General features: G+C 44.2%; 1 protein-coding gene across 2 annotated transcripts in view; it reads right to left on the bottom strand.

Annotated features, from left to right (window-relative positions):
* The window catches only part of agap3 (ArfGAP with GTPase domain, ankyrin repeat and PH domain 3), a 678,127-nt gene that overhangs the window by 161,844 nt on the left and 493,071 nt on the right, over positions 1 to 23,212 (bottom strand). For both annotated transcript variants that reach the window (XM_060823965.1, XM_060823964.1), the window contains exon 10: positions 15,260 to 15,364. In XM_060823965.1, coding sequence (XP_060679948.1) covers positions 15,260 to 15,364 — 105 coding nt within the window. The remainder of the gene's footprint in view (positions 1 to 15,259; positions 15,365 to 23,212) is intronic.

Raw genomic sequence — 23,212 nt, 5'->3', positions numbered from 1 at the left:
GGAATCTGGAACTCACTGCTTTGAGACAGAAACCCTCATGACATTTAAGAAGTATTTAGATGTGCATTTGCGATGCCAAGGAATATAAGACAATGCAATGGGATTAGAGTAGTTAGGTGGTTGTTTTTGACTGGCCAAAATGGAATGGGCTGAAAGGCCTTTTTCTGTGCTGCAGTCCTCTTTAACTCCAGAATTACTAACCAGCACTGAGCAGTCCCTCAGGACTGTCCTCTGACAGTGGGAATAGGATCATACTGAGTGATGAGTAGCCTTGAAGTAGAAAATGGCCTACTCCTGATAATTTCTATGACAATGTGGCACTCCCTCAGCACTAACCCCCCTGACAGTGCGGCACTCCCTCAGTATTGACTCTCTGACAGTGCAGCGCTCCTTCAGCACTGACCCTCCGACAGTGTGGCACTCCTTCAGCACTGACCCTCCGACAGTGTGGCATTCCCTCAGTACTGACCCTCCGACAGTGCCCACTCCCTCAGCACTGACCCTCCAGCAGTGCAGCGCTTCCTGAATGCTGCACTGGGATTTTAATGTGAATTGTGCCTTCACATCCCATGGTGGTGAGGCAGAGAACAGGATCCTGACTCTGGCAATTTTTGTTTTGAGAGAGGCAAGCGCCATCTGGATGGGTCTGAGAACAGAAAGACAAACCTGATTGGTAGCTGCAACTTCAGGAGGGCATTTTAAATGGAGGGGCCATGTGGAGGGAAATTCATTGCTGGGGACTAAGAAACTAAAAGCATGCCTGTCCCTTTAAAATACAATTAACACTCGGCAGCCAAGTGCAAATTAAAAGGAAAAATTCAGAATCAGCAGATTGCAGCAAGAGTCCGTCAGAATTAGGCGGCAGCACTCTCTTTATTACAAGCCATAAAGCTCTAATTTCTTCACAAGCCACCTCGCTAATTACACAGCCAGCGCACTCATTTTATTTTATTACTCGAATTAACAGGAAGTTCAAACCGTGTAAAGCTATTAAGATGTGTGATTAAGCCACATTCAATTAGTTTCTACAAACAATTTAATTGATGTTGCAGATAGGAATTAACAGAAGGTGAACGTGTGAATTACTCGGCTGTCGGAGAGCAATTCAGCCTCCAGTGGCCCCGCGTCAACAATCTCACCAAAAACACAATCCTCTGTTCAAAACTACACTTGATTAGAACCATCAGCAACCTCATGTTTCAGGGATATTCCCTTCCACTAATCTAAGCTAGGGAGGCAAATTTACAAAAAAAGTGGGATGGTGGCAGTTTCAAGAAAGTGTATATCAGCCTAAGATAGAGACAGAGCATCACAGTTACAGTGACATTAGAGTCTTGTTTGAGAAGAGAGAGTCAGCCTGTCTGTGTCTGTTTGAGAGAGAGTCAGAGTCTAAGCATGTGTGGGTGTGTGACAGTCTGCATGTGGGAATGTAGATGGGTATTTTTGTAAGTCTATGTGAGGGAGTTCCCATGTGTGCACACCTGTGTTTTTTTGAATTGCACAATTTGGCCTGAACAGAAAGAGGCCCTTCGGCCCAGTTTTGGCACCGCTCATCAAACATCCATCTATTTGAATCTGATTTTCCAACACGTGGCCCACAGCCTTGCATACGTTGCTATTTCAGGTTCAGGAACAACTTCTTCCCTGCCATTACTGGACTGATGGACTCTCTAACTTCAAAAAATGTTGATCGTGTTAATGTTGATCTGGCTTTATGTGCCTCCAGTGCAGTGTAATCTGTGCACCTCACTCTGTCTAAACTCCATATGCTCTGTATGTCCTTGCTTATTAAGATCTACATGTACTGCTCACACACAGAACTGTTCACTGTACTTAGGTACACGTGACGACAATAAATCAAATCAAATCAAATCAAATCAAGCGCTCACTGAAATATTTCTGAAATGTCTCTTTCTCTCGTTATTCTCTAGCCTCTAATCTACTGACAAAATATCTTTGCATTTTCCTTTCTCTTACCCACCTGTGCTTTTTCATATTCTCTTTTCATTCTTCTAATTACTTTTTAAGTAACTTTCTGCTCTTTCCATACTCCTCTAATGCGTTTGTTTTATTATCTAACCCTCTCTGTCTCCTGGCATCTAGGGCTCTCTCGGCTTGTTGGTGGCTCTTTTCACCTTTTACAGAAACAGGTTGCCCCTGCATTCTCATTATTGTCCTTTTGAATGAGTCCCAATGCTTTGGTTTTCCTGCAATTCATAGAGTAATAGAGATGTACAGCATGGAAACGCTTTGGTCTGCCTGAGACCTGTTGGTCTTCTAGAACAAGGAGCTGACCTCAATCGGTGTTGCAGACTGGCACATTCCAAGGTCCAGGACTACGTGCTGTGGGACGCACTAAAGTTTGGGGCAACTGCTGCCAAGACCCAGTGGGGAAAGACCATCGTCTCAGATCTTTCTACTGAAGTTAAGTGGGGGTCCATTCAGTTATCGGACCTCACCGGTGCCTCAAAAATTTGTAAACATAGTCTTGTACAAGCAAGAAATGCCTTTGCTTTGGTTGTTAGATAGTCGAACTCCAGTGTTTGTTTTTCCATAGGCTACTGTACAACCGCTTTAGTGACTATGTATGTATATAAAAATATTGAATGAATAAAGTATATTTTTGAAGTTAAAAAAGAAAGTGTGTGTTTGTTAGTGTGGCTGAGGGTATTTTTGAGGGTGTAATGTGAATGTTACTTGATTGGGTGTGTGTAAGGCAGGGTGGGTTTGCGGGTGTGAGAATGTTTCTAATCACTCACCACATGTAAGCATCACTGCTTGGCCTCGCATTTACTGCCCATCCCTAGTTGCCCCTTGAGAAGGTGGTGGTGAGCTACCGTCCTGAACTGCTGCAGTCCATGTTGACCCATAATGCCCATAGGGAAGGAGTTCCACAATTTTGAGCCAGTGACAGTGAGAGAATGGGGATACATTTCCGAGTCAGGATAGTGAGTGACTTCACAGAATCCCTACAGCATGGAAACAGGCCCTTCTTCGACCCAACCAACCCTCCGAAGAGTAACCCACCCAGACCCATTCCACACAGTCACCCGAGGCTGGAATTGAACCCAGGTCCCTGGTTCTGTGAGACAGCAGCGCTAACCACTGAGCCGCCGACTTGACATGGAGGGGAACTTGCAGGGTGTGATGTTCCCCTGTATCTGCTTTGTCCTTCCAGATGGAAGTAGTTGTGGGTTTGGAAGAAGCTATCTGAGGATCTTTGATGAATTCCTGTAGTGTATCTTGTAGATGGTACACACTGCTGCCACTGAGAGTCTGTGGTGGAGGAAGTGGATGCTGTGGATGCAGTGCCAATCAAGTAGGCAGCTTTGTCCTAGATGGTGTTAAGTTTCTTGAGTGTTGTTGGAGCTGGACCCATCCAGCCAAGAGGGCAGGATTCCATCACATTCCTGACTTTTGTCTTGTAGATGGTGGACATGCTTTAAGTAATCAGGAGGTGAATTACTTGCCTCAGGATTCCTTGCCTCTCATCTGCTTTTGTAGCCTTTGTGTTTATAAAGCACGTCAGTTTGAGTTTCTGGACAATGGTAGCCCCAAGGATGTTGATAGGGATTCAGTGATGGTAATACATTGAATGCCAAGGAACAATGATTAGATTGTACCTTAATGGAAATGGTCATTGTCTGGCATTTGTGTGACACGAATGTTACTTGCCACTTGTCAGCCCAAGCCTGGATATTATCCAGATCCTGTTGCATTTGAACATGCAGAGTCATGAAGAGTCATGAATGGTGCAAACATCTGCGAACGTCCACACTTCTGATCTTATGATGGATGAAGCAGTTGAAGATGGTTGAGCCTAGGACACTACCTTGAGGAACTCCTGTAAAAATGACCTGGAGCTGAGATAACTGATGGATCAAATGGCTACCCATTGATTCTTTTGCTAGGATTCCCTGATGCCACACTCAGTCAAATATTGCCTTGATGTCAAGGGCTGTTACTCTCAACTCGCCCTAGTGTGTGTGTGTGTGTGTGTGTGTGTGTGTGTGTGTGTGTGTGTGTGTGTGTGTGTGTGTGTGTGTGTGTGTGTGTGTATAAGAGAGACGGGGGGGAGTTCTGAGTGCTTGACTGGTGTCTGTGTATGGGGCTATGGGTGTGATTGTGTTGGTGGGTCAATGTGTAGATCTGTGTGTATGGGTGTGGGGGCTGAATATGTGTGTGGGGGTGTGTGGATGTGTCTGAGAGGAAGGGACTGCAGGAGAATGGACAGGTGAAGGGGGCTGAATGGACGAGGGAGGTTGGAAAGGAACATGAGTGAGTGAGAGAGGAAGGTAGGGCAAGAGGAAACAGCCTGGAAATGAAGACAGGGTGGGTGTGAGATGTAGAGGGAACGAGCAAGGGAGTCTTAGTAAGAGAGGGTGGGTAACAGGTGTGATTGAGTAAACATGAACTGCAGAATCATATAGGATGGAAAAGGCCCTTCAGCCCATAGAATCTGAACAACTAAGCGTACAGTAAAAATTACTCTAGTCTTGCTTTGCTGACTAGCTCCATAGCCTTGAATGGTATGAGTATTACGGCTGGTTTCCCTCTGTCTCTCTCAAAAATAAGGGGATCACCGGACAGTGATCAGGAACAGGAACCATGGCTGGTTTCCCCCCCTTCTCTCTCTAACCCAGGGATCACTTGACAGTAATCAGGAAGAAGATTGCTAAGTAATTCTGACCAGAGTCCTCACACTGCACTGGCTACTGCAACAGTTTACTGGATCAACATTCAAGTGCAACACTTCACCACAAATATCGCATTCCTCATCTGAAGAATTTTTCAGCACTGACTTGTCTTTGAGTGGCCAGAACACTGCAATAAATCATTTGCTTTAAGTAATTCAAAAAGTATTAGGAAGCTCATCATGCATGCAATAAAATATAAAATAATAATTTATTGTCTATTAATTTCTATTTCTGTAGAACCACTGCTAATGACCATGAGGATTTAATGCTGTTTTTATAACCTCAACAGCACATTTAGATACATGAAAATGATGCAGTCATATGGAGACACAGCACTTAGAACAGGCAAGTACTCCAACTTCAGTACCCAGCCAAAACAGCCTCATGGGCTGAACAGTGATGAACTCAGAGCAACCCAGGGGCAGGACATGGACACTTCAAAGATTATAGACTGGACATCCTGGATAATGCAGGACAAAATAACTAAAGGAGTAAAGAAAGGAGTGACTGATTACAAATTACATATTACATGACTGGGAGAGAAGAGGGCACTGTTGGACAAAGAAGCATAGAATACAAACAGCTGGCACCAACATAGCAATGCACACTGAGGGGTTCATGGGTCTAAACAAGACTTTTAAAACAGAGTGACACCGAGCTCACCCGTGTTAAACACAGAGTGACACCGAGCTCACCCGCGTTAAACACAGAGTGATACCGAGCTCGCCCACGTTAAACACAGAGTGACACCGAGCTCACCTGCGTTAAACACAGAGTGACCCATGGAAGTAAAGAAAATAGGTGCAGGAGTAGGCCATTCGGCCCTTTGAGCCTGCTCTTCCAGTCGATATGCTGGTGATCATCCAACTCAGTCCCCTGTTCCTGCTTTCTCCCCCATACCCTGCGATCCCTACAGCCCCAGGAACTGTATCTAACTCCTTCTTGAAAACATTCAATATTTTGGGCACAACCACTTCCTGTGACAGAGAATTCCACAGGCTCCCCACACTCCGGGTAAAGATATTTCTCCTCAACTTGGTCCTAAAAGGCCTAACCTATATCCTGTGACCCCCTGGGCCTGGTCTCCCTGGTTATAGGGAGCATCCTTCTAATATTTTCCCTGTCTAGTACTGCTAGAAATTTGTAGGTCCATAATAAACCATCCCACGCCACCCCAATCTTCCAAACTCCAGTGCATATAGTCCCACCTGATGCAGTCTCTCTTCAAACGTTGTTCACACAGTGCAGTGGAACAGCACAGAAACAGGCTCTTTAGTTGTTCACACAGTGCAGTGGAACAGCACAGAAACACGCTCTTTAGTTGTTCACACAGTGCAGTGGAACAGCACAGAAACACGCTCTTTAGCCCACTATTCCTGTGCCAACCATGATGGCAACCCAAACTAATCCCATCTGTCTGCACTTGGTCCATATCACTCTGTTCATGTGTCTGTCTAAATGCCTCTAAAACGTTCCAGGCATCTACCATCATCTGTGTAAAACAATTTCCTCGCACAACTCCTTTAAACCTTCCCCCTCTCACCTTAAACCTATGCCCCTAATTCTATATATGACATTTTATTGATTTAATGTCTTTGCTGAGAATTTGTAGCGATTGATAGAACTGAATGGCTTGCTTGGCAATTTCAGAAGGTAGCTGAGAGTCAACTACATTGCTGTGGGTCTGGAGTCACATAAAAGACATTAGCGAGCCAGATGGGTTTTCCTGACAATCTATCATGGTTTCACGGTCATCATTAGATTCTTTATTCCACACCAGAGTGACACTGAGATCTCTCTCTCTCTCTCACACTCACGCACACCTGAGTGATGCTGAGCTCAGGCACACTTGCACTGAAGGGAGACTGAGATCAAAGAGACAGAGACATCACTCCCCACCCCCCTCAAGTGATGCTGAGATCAGACACACATCACAGTGACAATGATCTGGACAGCAGTTGATATGCAGAGTATCACACTAACTTAATATCACAGAACACAAAGAATGTCTGACGCAAACAGAAAGTGAAATGAAGTACCAGAAAGCATTTGTTCTCCAGAACTTATCACATTCCTGGCCAAGTTGTTCTCGTCCAGCTATAACACTGCCATCTACCCGACATTGTGGAAAATTGCCAAGTTATGTTCTGTGCACAAAAAACAGGACTAATCCAAACACACAGACATAGAAGCTAGGAGCAGGAGAAGGCCATTCAGCCCATCAAACCTGAACCACCATTCAATAAAGTCATGGCTGATCTAGCTCAATGACCTAATCCCACCTACCCTGATATCCTTGATCCCTTTAGCCACACCAGGAAAATCTATCCCTTTGTTGAAAACATATATATTTTGAATGGTCAATCTGGCCAATTACTACCCCATCAATTTCCTCTTGATCATCAGTAAAGTGATGGAAACTATCATCGACAGTGCTATCAAGCAGCACCCCCTCCTGCTCAGTGACACAGTTTGGGTTTTGCCGGTGCTTCTCAGTTCCTGATCTCATTCCAGCCTTGGTTCAAACATTGAGAGAAGAGCTGAATTCCAGAGGGGAAGTAAGACTAACAGCCTTGACATCTCGGCTACATTTGACCAACGGTGGCATCAAGAGGCCTGCACAACACTGGAATCAGTGGGAACACTCTCCACTGGTCCTGGTGTTGGACTGGAATCCAGAACTTACTAATTCAGAACGAGAGTTTTACTGTGAAGCCGAATAGACAATCATCACATTTGTACAATTGTTAGGTGCAGTCAGCTGGTCATTATGATAGAAATTAATAAATGATTTGTAAATTGTATTTTAAACTTTAATGCAATTATTTTTCTCGCTGTGAGTCCTACTTCACCAAGTATAGCAATAATCTTGGATAATTAACTCTCTCCCAGAATCACCAAGTCGTTACTGCACAGTGGGAGGCCTTTCAGCCCATCAAGTCCATGTCAACCTTACACAGAGCAGTCAAGACAGTTTCATTTCTCCTTCAATTCCCACAGCCTTACACATTTGTAGCCGCAAAGCCTGTTCAATTTCTGTCAAATCATAGATCATCTTCACCCTCATAGGCAGCCAGCAGCACAGTGCTACTGTGTCCTCACATTTCCCCCACAATCCCCTTCCACCCCACCCCGTGTCCTGTCCAAAACCTTCAATCTATGATCCCTAGATCATTTACCATCAGCTGACAGGAACAGCTTTCCTTTGTCTACCTTTTCAAGACTGATCATAATCTTGTAGACCTTGACCAAATCTCCCCTCGATCTTCTTGGCTCAAAGGTAAAAAACATCAGGTTTTTTAACTGAACCATGTAACTAAGTTCAATTATCCCTGGATCAATTCTAGAGAAATGCCCTCTATACCCCACTGAGGGCTGCAACAACCTTCTTTAAAGCCTGGTGACGATAACTGTGTACACCACTCCATCTGTGACTTTTCTTAAAAATTCATTCCTAGGATGTGGGTATTGCTGATTGGTCCAGCATTTATGATACCATCCTTAATTGCCCATTGAGGGTATGTTGATGAGTTGCCTTTTTGAACCACTGCAGTCCATGTGATGTAGGTAAACCCATAATGCTCTCAAGGGGGGACTTCTAGAATACTGACCCAGCAATAGTGATGGAATGGTGATATATTTCCAAGTCAGGATGGTGAGTGGCTTGGAGGGGAACTTGCATTTATTTGCTGCCCTTGTCCTTCGATATGGAAATGGTCATAAGTTTGGAAGGTGCTGTCCAAGGATCCTTGTACATTATACACACTGCAGCTACTGAGCATCAGTGGTGGAGAGAATGAATGTTTGTGGATGTGGTGCCAATCAAACAGGCTGCTTTGTCCTGGATGGTGTCAGGCTTCTTGAGTGTTATAGGGGCTGCACTCATCCCTGCAGTATTCCATCACACTCTTGACTTCTGCTTTAGATGATGGACAGGCTTTGGGGAGTCAGGAAATGAATTATTCCTAGTCTCTGACCTGCACTTGTAGCCACTATGTTCATACCCCTGAGAAGGGATATGAAAAAAGTAGTCAGTGACAGCAGAAATCACAAAACTAACAGGAACAGCTTAGAAAAATGCAAAAACAACACAAATCCTGCTGAATGGGAAAGATAGAAAGACCAACAAAAGGACCACAAAGAGATTATAAGAGCTACTAAAAGGGATTATGAAAGAAAACATACCAGGGACATCAAAATCAGTAAGAAGGCATGTTACAGTTACGTAAAGGAAAAGTGGTTACTTAGGAGCAGTGCTGGCCTACTAAAGACTGAAATTGGGGATCCTGTCAATAACAATGGGGAAAAGGCAGACATACTGAATAATTACCTGGCCTTAATATTTACAGCAGAAATGCAAAATACCTTGCCAGAAGTTGCAAGTAAATTAATAATGGATCGGGGACAGAGATTGAATGAAATTAACTCACGTTAAACATCAATAACGAGGAAATTACTGGAATTAATGAGTAATAAATTTCCAGGGTTTGGACAGTTTCCATATTAAAGGAAGTATGGGAGCACATTATCAATGTCCTAACTATAATCTTTCAGAGTTCCCTACATTCAGGAGTCCTCCCTATGGATTGGAAAATTGCACATATCCGTCTGCTTTTTAAGAAGGGTGGGAGAGGAAAACCAGGGAATTATGGACCAGTTAACCAAACATCTATGGCAGGGAAACTGTTGGAGTCTATAATTAAGGATGTACTAACTGAACACATTGGTTCACTTAATCAGGAAGAGAACCATGAATTCATGACAGGTAGGTCATGCTTGACTGATGTCACTGAACCTTTTGAAGAGCTCGCTATGGAAATGGACAGAGGAATGTCTATGGATGCTGTTAATAAAGACTTCCATAGGCTGTCAGGGTTGACATGGATGGGAAATTGGTTGAGTAATAGGCAACAGAAAGTAGGGATAATGGGTAGGTACTCAAACTGGCAGCATGTGACCAGTGCTGTCCCACACAGATCTGTGTTAGAACCTCAATTATTGACATTATTTGTTAATGATTGCGTAATGGCACAGAAAGTCATATATCCAATTTGTTGATGTCACAAAGTTAGGCGATATTGTAGACAGCAAAAACATAGTATAAAATTACAAAGAGACTTAGACTAGATAAATGAGCAAAACTCTGACAGATGGAGTTCAATGGAAGCCAGTGTGAGGTTATCCATCATTTTGGACTGAAAGCATAGATCAGTGTATTTTGTCGATGGTATGAAGTTAAACACAGTGGATGTTCAAAGAGACTTGGGAGTCCAGGTGCTTTTTTGCATGCCTCCCACCCCAGTTATACTTTCTTCCACCCTCTTCTATCAGGCAGATACAGAAGCATTAAAACACATATCAACAGATTCAAGAGCAGCTTCTTCCCTGCTGTTATCAATCTTGTAAACAACCTCTCATATGTTAGAATTGATCTTTCCCTGCATTTTCTCCGTAGCTGCAACACTATATTCTGCATTCTGTTCTATTACCCCTGATGTACTTATGGAAGGTATTATTTGCCTGGATAGCAGGCAAAACAATACTTTTCACTGTATCTCGGTACGTGGCAATAACAAATCAAGTCAAATCAATTCAAAATGCCACCAACAAGTGCAGAAAATAATCAAGGAAACTAATGAAATGCTGGATTTTAAAACTAGAAGACAGGAGTATAGGGATACAGAAGTTATACTGCAGCTATATAAAACCTGATTAGGCGCTATTTGGAGAACAGTGAGCAGATCTAAGCAACACACCTACTGGCCTTGGAGGGAGCAAAAATTAGATTGACAAGAAATATACCTGGTTTTCAGGAGTTAAGTTACAAAGAAAGATCATATATGTTAGGACTGTTTTCTCTAGAATTAAGGAAGTTAAGGGATGACAAGATTGACGTTTTCAAGATAATTAACAAAAAATGACAGGGTAGATAAAAGTAAACTTTTTCCATTGATTAGAGCTTCTAGAATTAAGGGACATTGTCTAAATATTAAGGCCAGACCGTTCAGGTGTGATGTTAGGAAGCACTTCTACACACAAACGGTGGAAGAGGTTTGGAACTCTCTTCCACAAAGGGCTGTTGATGCTGGATTAGTTGTTAGTTTCAACTGGAGATAGATAATGTTTTCGTTGAGCAACGGTATTAAAAGGCAGATACATGTGGTTAGGCCAATTATCAGCCATGATCTCATTGAACAATGTAACATGCTCAAGAGATTGAATAGCCTATTCCAGTGGAGAAAGTGAGGACTGCAGATGCTGGAGATCAGAGTCAGTGTCAATGTCTCTTCTAACTGCTCCTGTTCCTAGGTATGGCTATGATATGGAGGAGCCGGTGTTGGACTGAGATCGACAAAGTTAACAATCAGAGTCTACATAGAACATAGAAAAATACAGCGCAGTACAGGCCCTTCTGCCCTCGATGTTGCGCCGACCAAAGCCTACCTAACCTACACTAGCCCAATAACCTCCATATGCTTATCCAATGCCCGCTTAAATGACCATAAAGACCATCAGGAATGAAGGGCTTTTGCTCAAAACGTCGATTTTCCTGCTCCTCAGATGCTGCCTGACCTGCTGTGCTTTGCCAGCACCACTCTAATCTAGATTCTGATTTCCAGCATCTGCAATCCTCACCTTTTCCAAAGTTAAAAATCACATAACACCAGGTTATAATCCAACAGGTTTATTGGGAAGCACTAGCTTTCATAGCGATGCTTCTTCATCAGGTAGCTATGGAACAGGATCACTAGAAAGTCACAAAGAAACGAAACTGCAAGAACCAGCTGGCATTGACCTTGGAACCGAAAAAAGTCAATGGCAAAAGCACAAACAGCCGTGCAAAGTCCTCCTCACGAACATCTGAGGGCTACAGCCAAAATTGGGAGAGCTGTCTCACAGACTAGTCAAGCAACTGCCCAACATAGTCATTCTTATGGAATCATACCTTACAGATAACATGCCAGACACGACCATTACCATCCCAAGATAAGTCCTGTCCCACCGGCAGAACAGACCCTGCAGAGGTGGTGGCACAGTGGGATATAGCTGGGAGAGAGTTTCCCTGGGAGTCCTTCACATTGACTCCGGACTCCATGAGGTCTCATGGTTTCAGGTTAAACATGAGCAAGGAAACCTCTTACTGGTGACCACGTCCCATCCTCCTTCGGCTGATGCATCAGTATCCTCCATATTAAACAACACTTGGAGGAAGCACAGGAGGTGGCAAGAGTGCAAAATGGATTCTGGGTGGGCGATTTCAATGTTCACCACCAAGAGTGGCTCGGCAGCAGCATTACTGATGGAGCTGGTCGGATCCTAAAGGATAAAACGGCCAGGCTGGGTCTGCAGCAGGTGGTAAAGGTACCAACAAGTGGGAAAAACATTCTTGACTTCTCCCATTCTAATCTTCCAGGTGCAGAAGCATCTGTCCATGACAGTATCGGTAAAAGTGACCACCTCACTATCCTTGTGGAGACAAAGTTTCACCTTCACATTGAGAATACCCTCCAACGTGTTGTGAGGCACTATCACTGTGCTCAATGGGACAGACTTTGAACCAATCTAGCAGCTCGACACTGGGTGTCCATGATGCACTGTGGACCATCAACAGCAGCAGAACTGGACTCCAGCACAACCTGTAACCTCATGGCCCAGCATATTCCCCCATTCACCCACTACCATCAAGTCAGGGGATTAACCCTGGTTCAATGGAGAGTGCAGAAGGGCATGCCAAGAGCAGCACCAGGCAGACTGAAAAATGAGGTGTCAACCTGGTGAAGACATCAAATAGGACGACTTGCCAAATGGCATAAACAGCAAGTGACAGACAGAGCTAAACGATCCCACAACCAAAAGATCAGATCTAAGCTCTGCAGTCCTTCCACATCCAGTCGTGAATGGTGGTGGATAATTCAACAACTCAATGGAGGAGAAGACTCTACAAATATCCCCATCCTCAATGATGGAGGAGCCCAGCACATCAGTGCAAAAGATAAGGCTGAAACATTTGCAGTAACTTTCAGTCGGAAATGCCAAGTGGATGATCCATCTCAGGCTCCTTCAGTGGTCCCTCGCATCACAGATACAGTCTCCAGACAATTCAATTTATTCCACGTGATATCAAGGAATGGTTGGAGGCACTGGATATTGCAAAAGCAATAGGCCCTGATAACATTCCCACAATAGTACTGAAGACGTGTGCTTCACAACTTGCTGCTCCCCTAGCCAAGCTGTTTCAGTCCAGTTACAACACTGGTAACTATCCGACAATGTGGGAAATTGCCCAGGTATGTCCTGTACACAAAACGCAGGACAAATCCAACCTGGCCAATTACTGCCCAGTCTCCTCTCCATCCTCAGTAACGTGATGGAAGGGGTCATCAACAGCGCTATCAAGCAGCACTCGCTCAGCAACAACTTGCTCAGTGACATCCAGTTTGGGTTTCACCAGAGGTCACTCAGCTCCTGATCTCAGTACAGCCTTGGTTCAAACATGGACAGAAGAGCTGAATACTAGAAGTGAAGTGAGAGTGACAGCCCTTGATGTCAAGGTCGCATTTGACCAGGTATGGCATCAAGGAGTCCTAGCGAAACCAGAATCAATGGGTACCAGGGGACAAACACTCTGCAGGTTAGAGTCATATCTGGCACAAAGCAAGATGGTTGTGGTTGTGGAGAGTTAATCATCTCAGCTCCAGGACATCTCTGCAGGAGACCCTCAGGGTCATGTCCTAGGCCCAACATTCTTCAGCTGCTTCATCAATGGCCTTTCCTCCATCGTAAAGTCAGAAGTGGAGACGTTCGCCAATGATTGCACAGTGTTCAGCACAATCATGATTCCTTAGATACTGAAGCAATCCGTGCTCAAATGCAACAAGATCTGCACAATATCCAGACTTGGGTTGACAAATGGCAAGCAATATTCGCACCATACAAATGACAGACAATGACCATCACCAATAAAAGACATTCTAACCATCGCTCTTTGAAATTCAACAGTATTAACATCAGTGAATCCCCCATTGCCAGCATCCATGGGGTTATCATTGACCAGAAACTCAACTGGACTCACCACATAAACACAGTGGCTACAAGCGCAGGTCAGAGACTAGGGACAGTGCGGTGAGTAACTCACCTCCTGACACCCCAAAGCCTGTCCACCATCTACAAGGTACAAGTCAGGAGTGTGATGGAATACTCCCCACTTGCCTGGATGGAGGCAGCTCCAGCAACACTCAAGAAACGTGACATCTTATTGGCACCACATCTACAAACATTCAATCCCTCCACCACTGGTGCTCAGTAGCAGCAAGGGGTACGATCTACAAGATGCACTGCAGAAATTCAACAAAAGTCTTTAGACAGCAGTTTCTAAACCAGGCCCACTTCCACCTAGAAGGACAAGGGCAGCAGGTACACGGGAACACCACACGCTGCTCATTCCCCTCCAAGGCACTCATCACCCCAAGCTGGAAGTGCAATGCTGTTCCTTCACAGTTGTTGGGTCAAAATCCTGGAATTCCCTCCCTACTGGCATTGTGGGTCAACCAACAGCACATGGACTGCAGCGATTCAAGAAGGCAGCTCACCCTCACCTTCTCAAAGGTAAATAGGAATGGGCTATCAATGCTGGCCAGCCAGTGACACCCAAGGCCCACAAATTAATAATTTAAAAAATCAGACACAGAATTTATCGCAAAAGATTACAGTATCTGGCAACTGAAATGATATATTGAACAAACCTAGATGGCTGTTAAGTCTTTCTTCTTTTAGAATGGGTTGCAGGTTTCGGTACATTAATATGTAAATCCCAGAACTTCTTTTAAGTCACATTCACGAGATAACTTAAGGTTTTATTAAAAGAAGGTGACATTTCAGCTCAGACAATGCACTAAAGGTGTGAGGTTACAGTCTGTCTGTATCCCAATCTTGAGATAGACTGGCTCCATTTCCAAAGTATGAATTTATAAAATATTACATTGACTGCCTGCAGATTGTGCGCATTTTGAGAAAAATAGAATGCATCTGCAAATATAATTCTGCAAATGCAAATTTACCCCACAGACCTTTTGTGAGCGTGCATGAGAGAGGGAGAGACAGAGTGTGAATGCGTGCTGCATCCTCAGAGCTCACCCTCCCACCCTGCTTCATGTCTTCTGCAAACTTGGAGATATTACTTTTACTTTGCATATCCAAATCAGTTTAATTGTGAACAGCTGGGGTCCAAGCATTGTTCACTGTAGTGCCTCATTAGTCACTTCCTGTCATTCGGGAAAAGACCTGTTTATTCCTACTCTTCGTTTCCTGTCTGCTAACCACTTCTCTCTCTCCACGTCAGTGCAAGACCCCAAATCTCATGTGCTTTAATTCTAGTTGCCAAACCCTTATGTAAGTCTTTATCAAAAACCTTCTGAAAGTCCATGTAAACCACATCCACTGATTCCCCATTACTGACCCCATTAGTTATATTCAAACAAAAATAAAAGTGCTTTTATGCAGAGCATTCATCATCAGTTCAAGAATGTGGTCACATATTTAATAAGCTGAAATCAAATACTTACATGTAAACTGGGATGGTAGGTCAAAACACCATTATCACAGAGTGTCACATACTTCTTCTTCCATTCTTTGTTCAGTGACTTCCCACTCCTCTTCAAGAGAATCCCCTAAAGGACAAAATCACAAAGTCAGAACTACATATTCCAATAGGAAGAGGAAACTTCATATTCTAAATGGATACACCAACAGACTTTCGGGGCTTGGCTGAATTTTCATGACAGATACATGAATCACATGATTACAGCAGAGCATTGTCCAAAGTTGTGGGAGCGTTTGCTGAGGTTTATTCTTTCATTCAGCGAGGAATGGGTTTTGCAGCTATCAAAACAGTCTAATGTTTCAAATGCTGATATCTGTACAGTGTTTAAACTGCATTGTCAACTACTATCAGTGATCTATGACAAGAGGAACAGTGTGAGTCAATGCCAGTAATGATAGCATACAAAGTCTTTGGGACAGGGGAACTCAATTACAGTGCAGATGAACACCATGACTCACTACTACTCCTAATTAATGAAAACACTTTATCAAGCTACAGGCATGGAGGGAAGTGCACCAGCCAATTTGTGCAACAGAATCACACAAACAGAAATGAGGTGGAGGTGAAGGGTCAGCGGTATTGTTGCTGCACTAGGAACCCAGAGATTTGGGTAATGCTCTGGCAACACAGCTCAAATCCCATCATGGCAGATGCAAAATTTAAAATGAAAAAAGCAGCTGAAACTACAAAACTATGAAACCATTGTGAATTACTGAACTTCCATCGATTCTTGGAAGGAAATCTGCCATCCTCACCAAACTGCCACATTGGCAACACGTAACTTCAGACTTCCAGGAATGAAAAGGACTCTGAACTACTCCTGAAATAGCCTAGCAAGACACTCGATTTGAAAAATCTCAAAAAAGGAATATAACAGGGCAAATAACCTGGCAATGGCCGAGATTCCAGAAATGATAATGACAAGTTCAACCCTACAAAGTACTCCTTATTTACATCTGGGGGCTAGTGCCAAAATTGGGAGAGCTGCCTCACACATTAGTCAAGCAACAGTTTGACATAGTCATACTCACAGAACCATATCTTATAGACAATATCCCATATACAAATATCACCACCAACATCTCTTGGTATGGTCTGTCTCACTGGCACAGAAGGAGGCAGAGTGATGTATGGTTGGGTGTAGAGAGGTGCACTGGGAATCTTCAACATTGACTACGTACACACGAGTAGCATCAAATGAAACATGGACAAGAACACTTGCTGCTGATTACCATCACTTTCTCCCGCCTCAAAGCTCGTGAACAAGCTTTGTTGAACACCATTAACAGGAAACATTATCATAGATATATCAAGATCTACAGAACAGATAACAGGGGGATTTCAATTTCCCCTGCCAAGAGTGGTTCAGTCACAGCACTACAATAGAGCTGGTCAGGTCCAAAAGGACATAGTGGAGGTGAGTTTGGGTTCCCAGCAGCTTTTGCATGGACAAGGTGCTCATCGCGACGACTCATGGTTGCTGCAGCGGAGGTGAGTTTGGACCCAGTACATGACCCAATGGGATTAGCAGCATCAGCATGGTGGGCCCAAAACAGACTCATGGTGGCGACAGAGTTGAGTTTGGCCCAGTAGTACTGGGCGTCATCAGTGGCATCTGCATTGGTGAGGCCCAGCGAGGGTTAATAGTGGCAAGGACACAATGGAGATGAGATGGCACTGAAGAATGGCAGCGATGCAGTGAAGGGGACATGTGCCTAGCAACAATGGTCATCATGGAGGGCTGTGTAGACTCTAATAACATTTTTGTTATTTCTTTATTTTTCTGCCTTTATAGTCTATGCTATGGTTTATTTTGTTTTGGTTTAGTATTGTTTTAGGACAGCGCTTGAGACTGGCAATGCTATACAACATCTTTCAGTATATTTTGTAACAAAATACATGTGATGATAAATAAATAAATCTAATCAAATCAAATTGCTGCTCGACTGGGTCTGTGACAGGTGGCAAAAGAAAAACATACTTGATGTCATCCTCACCAATCTGCCAGCTGCAGATGCTTCTGTCCATGACAGTATAGGATAGAGTGACCACAGCATAGTCTGTGCGGAGACCAAGACCTGCCTTCACATTGAGAGTAACATCCATCGTTTTGTGTAGCATGATCACCGTGCCAAATGGGACAGCCTTTCAACACATCTAGCAGCTCAACACTGGGTGTCCATGAGGCGCTCTCGGCCACCAACAGCAGCAGAATTGTACTCCAGCACAATCTGTCACTTCATGGCCTGGCATATCCCCCATTCAACCATTACCATCAAGCCAGGGGATCAACCCTGGTTCAATGGAGAGTGCAGGAGGGTGTGCCAGGAGCATACCTAAAAATGAGATATCAATCTGGTGAAGTTACCAAACAGCATCACTTGCTTGCCAAACTGCATAAGCAACAAGTGATAGACAGAGCTAAGTGATCTCACAACCAATGAACCAGATCTACTCTCTGCAGTTCTGCCACTTTCAGTCATGAATAGTGGTGGACAATTAAGTAACTCACTGGAGAAGGAGAGTCTATAAATATCCCTACCTTTAATGATGGAAGAACACAACACATCAGTGCAAAAGATAAGGCTGAAGCAGTCACAGAAATCTTCATACAGAGGTGCCAAGTAGATGATCTCCCTTGGTCTCCTCCATTGGTCCTCAGCATTACAGATACCAGTCTTCAGCCAATTCAATTCACTCCACATGATATCAAGAAACAGTTGGAGGCACTGGATACTCCAAAGGCAATGGTCACTGACAGTACTTCTAGATGGAATTCATCATGGGTTTGGAAGGTGTTGTCTGAGGAGCTTAGATGAATTTCTGCAGTGCATCTTGTAGATGGTACACACTGCTGCTACTGAGCATTGGAGATGGAGGGAGTGGATGCTTGTGGATGTGGTGCCAATCGAGTGGGCTGCTTTGTCCTGGATGATGTCAAGCTTCTTGAGAGTTGTTGGAGCTACATTCATCTGGGTAAGTGGGGAGTATTCCATCGTACTCCTGACTTGTGCCTTGAAGATGGTGGGACAAGCTTTGGGGAGTCAGGAGGTGAGTTACTCACTGCAGGATTCCTAGCCTCTGACCTGCATGTGTAGCCAGTGTGTTTATATGGTGAGTCCAGTTGAGTTTCTGGTCAATGGCAACCCCAATAGATGTCAAGGTGTGGTAGTCAGATCGTCCTTACTGGACATGGTAACTGCCTCGCACTTGTATGACTTGAGTATTACTTGCCATTTTTCAGCCCAAACCCAGATAAAATCCAGACCTTCTTGCATTTGGACATGGTCTGTTTCAATATCTGAGGAGTCATGAATGGTGCTGAACATTGTGCAATCATCAGCAAACATTCTCACTTATGATCCTTTTACTGTTTTCATTCATGGCACGTGTGGGTTGTTGGCTGGGCCAGCATGTCTTGCCCATCCCGATTTTCTCTCACGAGGGGAGTGCTAAACTGCCTGCTTGAATTGTTGCATAATAGAGGCAGGCTATTGATGAAGCGGCTGAAGACGTTTGGGACTAGGACACTGGCTGGGGGAACTCCTGCAGAGATGTCCTGGAGCTAAAATGAATGACCTCCAACAGCCACAAACATGTTCCTTGTGGTAGGTATGACTCCAATCCATGGAGAGTTTACCCCCTGATACCTAATGATTCCAGTTTTGCCAGGGCTTTTTGATGCCACATTCAGTTGAATGCAGTCTTGATGTCAAGGGTTGTCACTCTCACTTCATCTCTGGAGTTCAGCTCTTTTGTCCAAGTTTGAACCAAGGCTGTAATTAGCCCAGGAGCTTAATGGCCTTGGTGGAACACTAACTGGTTCCAGGTTTTTGCTGAGCCGGTGTTATTGCTAGCATTGCTGATCCCACCTTCCAGTACTTCATGAATGATCAAGAATAGATCTTTTGTAGACTGGAATCACAGAACATAAAACATAGAAAAGTACAGCACAGAACAGGCCCTTCGGCCCACGATGTTGTGCCGAGGATTAATCCTAATCTAAAATAAAATAACCAAACCTATGCGGCCCTCAATTCACTGCTGTCCATGTGCATGTCCAGCAGTTGCCTAATGACTATTTCCACCACCACCGCTGGGAACACATTCCATGCATTCACAACTCTCTGCATAAAGAACCTACCTCTGACATCTCCTCTGTACCTTCTTCCTAACATCTTAAAACTATGACCTCTTGTCCCAGTCAATCCTGCCAAGTCTCTGGCTATCCACTCTATCTATGCCTCTCATCACCTTGTATACCTCAATCAGGTTACCTCCCTTCCTCCTTCCCTCCAGACAGAAAAATCAGTCAATCTCTCCTCATAAGCCCTCCAGTCCAGGCAGCATCCTGGTAAACCTTCTTTGCACCCTCTCCAAAGCCTCTGTATCTTTCCTATAATAGGGTGACCAGAACTGACACAATATTCTAAGTATGGTCTCACCAGGGACTTGTAGGGCTGTAGCAAAACTTCGTGGCTCTTAAACTCGATCCCCCAGTTTATGAAAGCCAAAACACCATATGCTTTCTTAACAACCCTATCCACTTGGCTGGCAACTTCGAACACCAAGATCCCTCTGATCCTCCACACTGCCAAAAATCCTGTCTTTAATCCTATATTCAGCATTTAAGTTCGACCTTCCAAAATGCATCACTTTGCATTTATCCAGGTTGAACTCCATCTGCCATTTCTCAGCCCAGCTCTGCATCCTGCCTATGTCGCACTGCAGCCTGCAATAGCCATCAATACTATCAATGGCACCTCCAACCTTTGTGTCATCGGCAAACTTACTAACCTACCCCTTAACCTCCTCATCCAAGTCATTTATAAAAACAACAAAGAGCAGAGGCCCAAGAACAGAGCCCTGTGGGACACCACTCAACACTGACCTCCAGGCAGAATACTTTCCATCTACAACCACTCTCTGTCTTCTGTCAGCCAACCAATTTTGAATGCAGATAGCTAAATCTCCCTCTATCCCATATCTCCTGACTTTATGAGCGAGCCTACCGTGGAGAACCTTATCAAATCCCTTGCTGAAGTCTACATACACCACATCCACTGCTCGACCGTCGTCGACCTGTCTTGTCACCTCCTCAAAGAACTCAATAAGTTTTGTCAGGTATGACCTGCCCCTCACAAAGCCATGCTGACTGCCTTTAATCATGCTATGCTTTTCCAAATAGTCATAAATCCTATCCCTCAGAACTCTTTCCAAAACCTTGCTGACCACAGATGTATGAATGACTGGTCTGTAATTGCCAGGGATTTCCCTATTACTCTTCTTGAAAAGAGGAACAACATTCATTTCCCTCCAATCCTCCAGTACGACTCCCATGGAGAGTGAGGAAGCAAAGATCTTCACCAGCGGCTTAGCAACCTCCTTTCTCGCTTCCCGGAGCAGCCTAGGATAAATCTGGTCTGGCTCTGGGGACTTATCAATCTTAATGTTTGCCAAAATTTCTAGCACATCAACTTCATCAACTTGATCTGTTCAAGCGTGTACCCAGCTCCTCAAAGCTCTCATTCACAACAAGGTCCCTTTCCTCAGTGAAAACTGAAGCAAAAAACTCATTTAGGGCTTTCCTTATCTGCTCAGCCTCCACGTACAAGTTCCCTACGCTATCCCTGATCAGCCCTACCTTCTCCCTGATCATTCTCTTATTCCTCACAGATGAGTAAAATGCCTTTGGGTTCACCCTAATTCTTCCTGCCGAGCCTTTCTTGTGCCCCCTCCTGGCTCTCCTCAGTCCATTTCTGCGCTCCTTCTTAGCAAGCCTGTAATCCTCTAAAGCTGTGCTAGATCCTTGCTTTCTTCACCTTATGTAAGCTACTTTCTTCCTTTTGACGAGAAGCTCCTCTCTTCTCATCATCCAAGGCTCCTTAATCTTACCCCTTCTTAGCTGTTTCAGAGGAATGAATTTGTGCATCACTCACAGCAACTGCTCCTTAAACAGTCTCCACATGTCTGCTGTGCCCTTTCCGTGAAACAACTACTCTCAGTCTGTACTTCCCAACTCCTGCATGATAGCGTCATAATTTTCTTTTACCTAATTAAATGTCTTCCCATGGTAACTATAAGACCATAACACATAGGAGTGGAAATAAGGCCATTCAACCATCGGGTCCACTCCACCATTCAATCATGTTTGATGGGCATTTCAACACTACTTATCTGCACTCTCTGCGTAGCCCTTAATTCTTTGCGAGATTAAGAATTTATCAATCTCTGCCTTGAAGACATTTAACTTTCCAGCCTCCACTGCGCTCCGTGGCAATTCCAGAATACTGCCACTCTCTGGCTGAAGAAATGTCTCCTCATTTCCATTCCAAATTGACCCCCTCTAACTCTAAGGCTGTGCCCATGTGACTTAATGTCCCCGCCTGACAGAAACAAATTCCCAGCTTCCACCCTTTCTAAGCCATGCATTAACTTCTAATTTCTATTAGATCTCCCCTCAACCTTCTGAACTCTAATGAATACAATCCCAGGATCCTCAGGTGTTCATCGTATGTTAGGCCTACCATTCCAGGGATCATCCGTGTGAATTTCTGCGGGACACGCTCCAGTGCCAGTATGTCCTTCCTGAGGTGGGGGGCCCAAAACTGGACACAGTATCCTAAATGGGGCCTAACCAGAGCTTTATAAAGTCTCAGTAGTACTGAGTACTGAGCACTCAGTAGCAACTGCTCCTTTCCTCTCCATAGCTATGGTAAATGTGAGGCAGTTATGGTCACTGTCAGCAAAGTGTTCTCCCATCGCGAGATCTGATAGCTGACATTTGGACCATTCTCTGTCTCTGATGCCAAAGGCTTTAGACAACATTTCACAACATGAAAAGCAAAGGGGAAAACTAAGATCAGCTGGACAGTTGAGCTTCTCAATTCTACAATCCTCCCACCTGGCAGGAAGGGGGAATACATTGACTTACAGGAGTAAGATCAATACTTCAGGACTCAGAATCACTGTGAGTGAGGGAGCTGAGGTGACATGAGAACCCTGAGGATATAACTTTTCATCATTTATATAAATGATTTGGATATCAACATAGTAGGTATCGTTAGTAAGTTTGCAGCTGACACCAAAATTGGAGGAGTAGTGGACAGTGAAGAAGGTTACCTCAGATTACAACGGGTTCTTGATCAGATGGGCCAATGGACTGAGGAGTGGCAGATGGAGTTTAATTTAGATATATGCAAGGTGCTGCATTTTGCGAAAGCGAATCTTAGCAGGACTTATACACTTAATGGTAAGGTCCTGGGGAATGTTGCTGAACAAAGTGATCTTGCAGTGCAGGTTCATAGCTCCTTGAAAGTGGAGTCGCAGGTAGATAGGACAGTGAAGAAAGCGTTTGGTATGCTTTCCTTTATTGATCAGAGCATTAAGTATAGCAGTTGAGAGGTCATGTTGTAACAGGACATTGGTTAGGCCACTTTTGGAATATTGCATGGAATTTAGGACTCCTTCCAATTGGAAGGATGTTGTGAAACTTGAAAGGGTTCAGAAAAGCTTTTTAAGGATGTTGCCAGGGTTGGAGGAATTGAGCTATAGGGAGAAGTTAAATGTGCTGGGGCTGTTTTCCCTGGAGCATCAAAGGCTGAGGGGTAACGCCATAGAGATTTATAAAATCATGAGAGGCGTAATATTAGATATTAGGTTACTACAGTGTGGAAACAGGCCCTTTGGCCCAACAAGTCCACACCGACCCTCCGAAGAGAAACCCACCCTCCTATATTTACTCCTCACTAATCCACCGAACTCAATGGGGAATTTAGCATGGCCAATTCACCTAACCTGCATATCTTTGGACTGTGGAAACTGGAGCACCCGAAGGAAACCCACGCAGACACGGGGAGAATATGCAAACTCCACACAGACAGTTGCCAGAAGCAGGAATTTAACCCGGGTCTCT

This window comes from Hemiscyllium ocellatum, chromosome 4 (genome assembly GCF_020745735.1).
Source record: "Hemiscyllium ocellatum isolate sHemOce1 chromosome 4, sHemOce1.pat.X.cur, whole genome shotgun sequence".
In the NCBI taxonomy this organism is placed as follows: Eukaryota; Metazoa; Chordata; class Chondrichthyes; order Orectolobiformes; family Hemiscylliidae; genus Hemiscyllium; species Hemiscyllium ocellatum.
The sequence above is the reverse complement of the archived record's forward strand: the minus strand, read 5'-3'. Positions and strand labels throughout refer to the sequence as shown.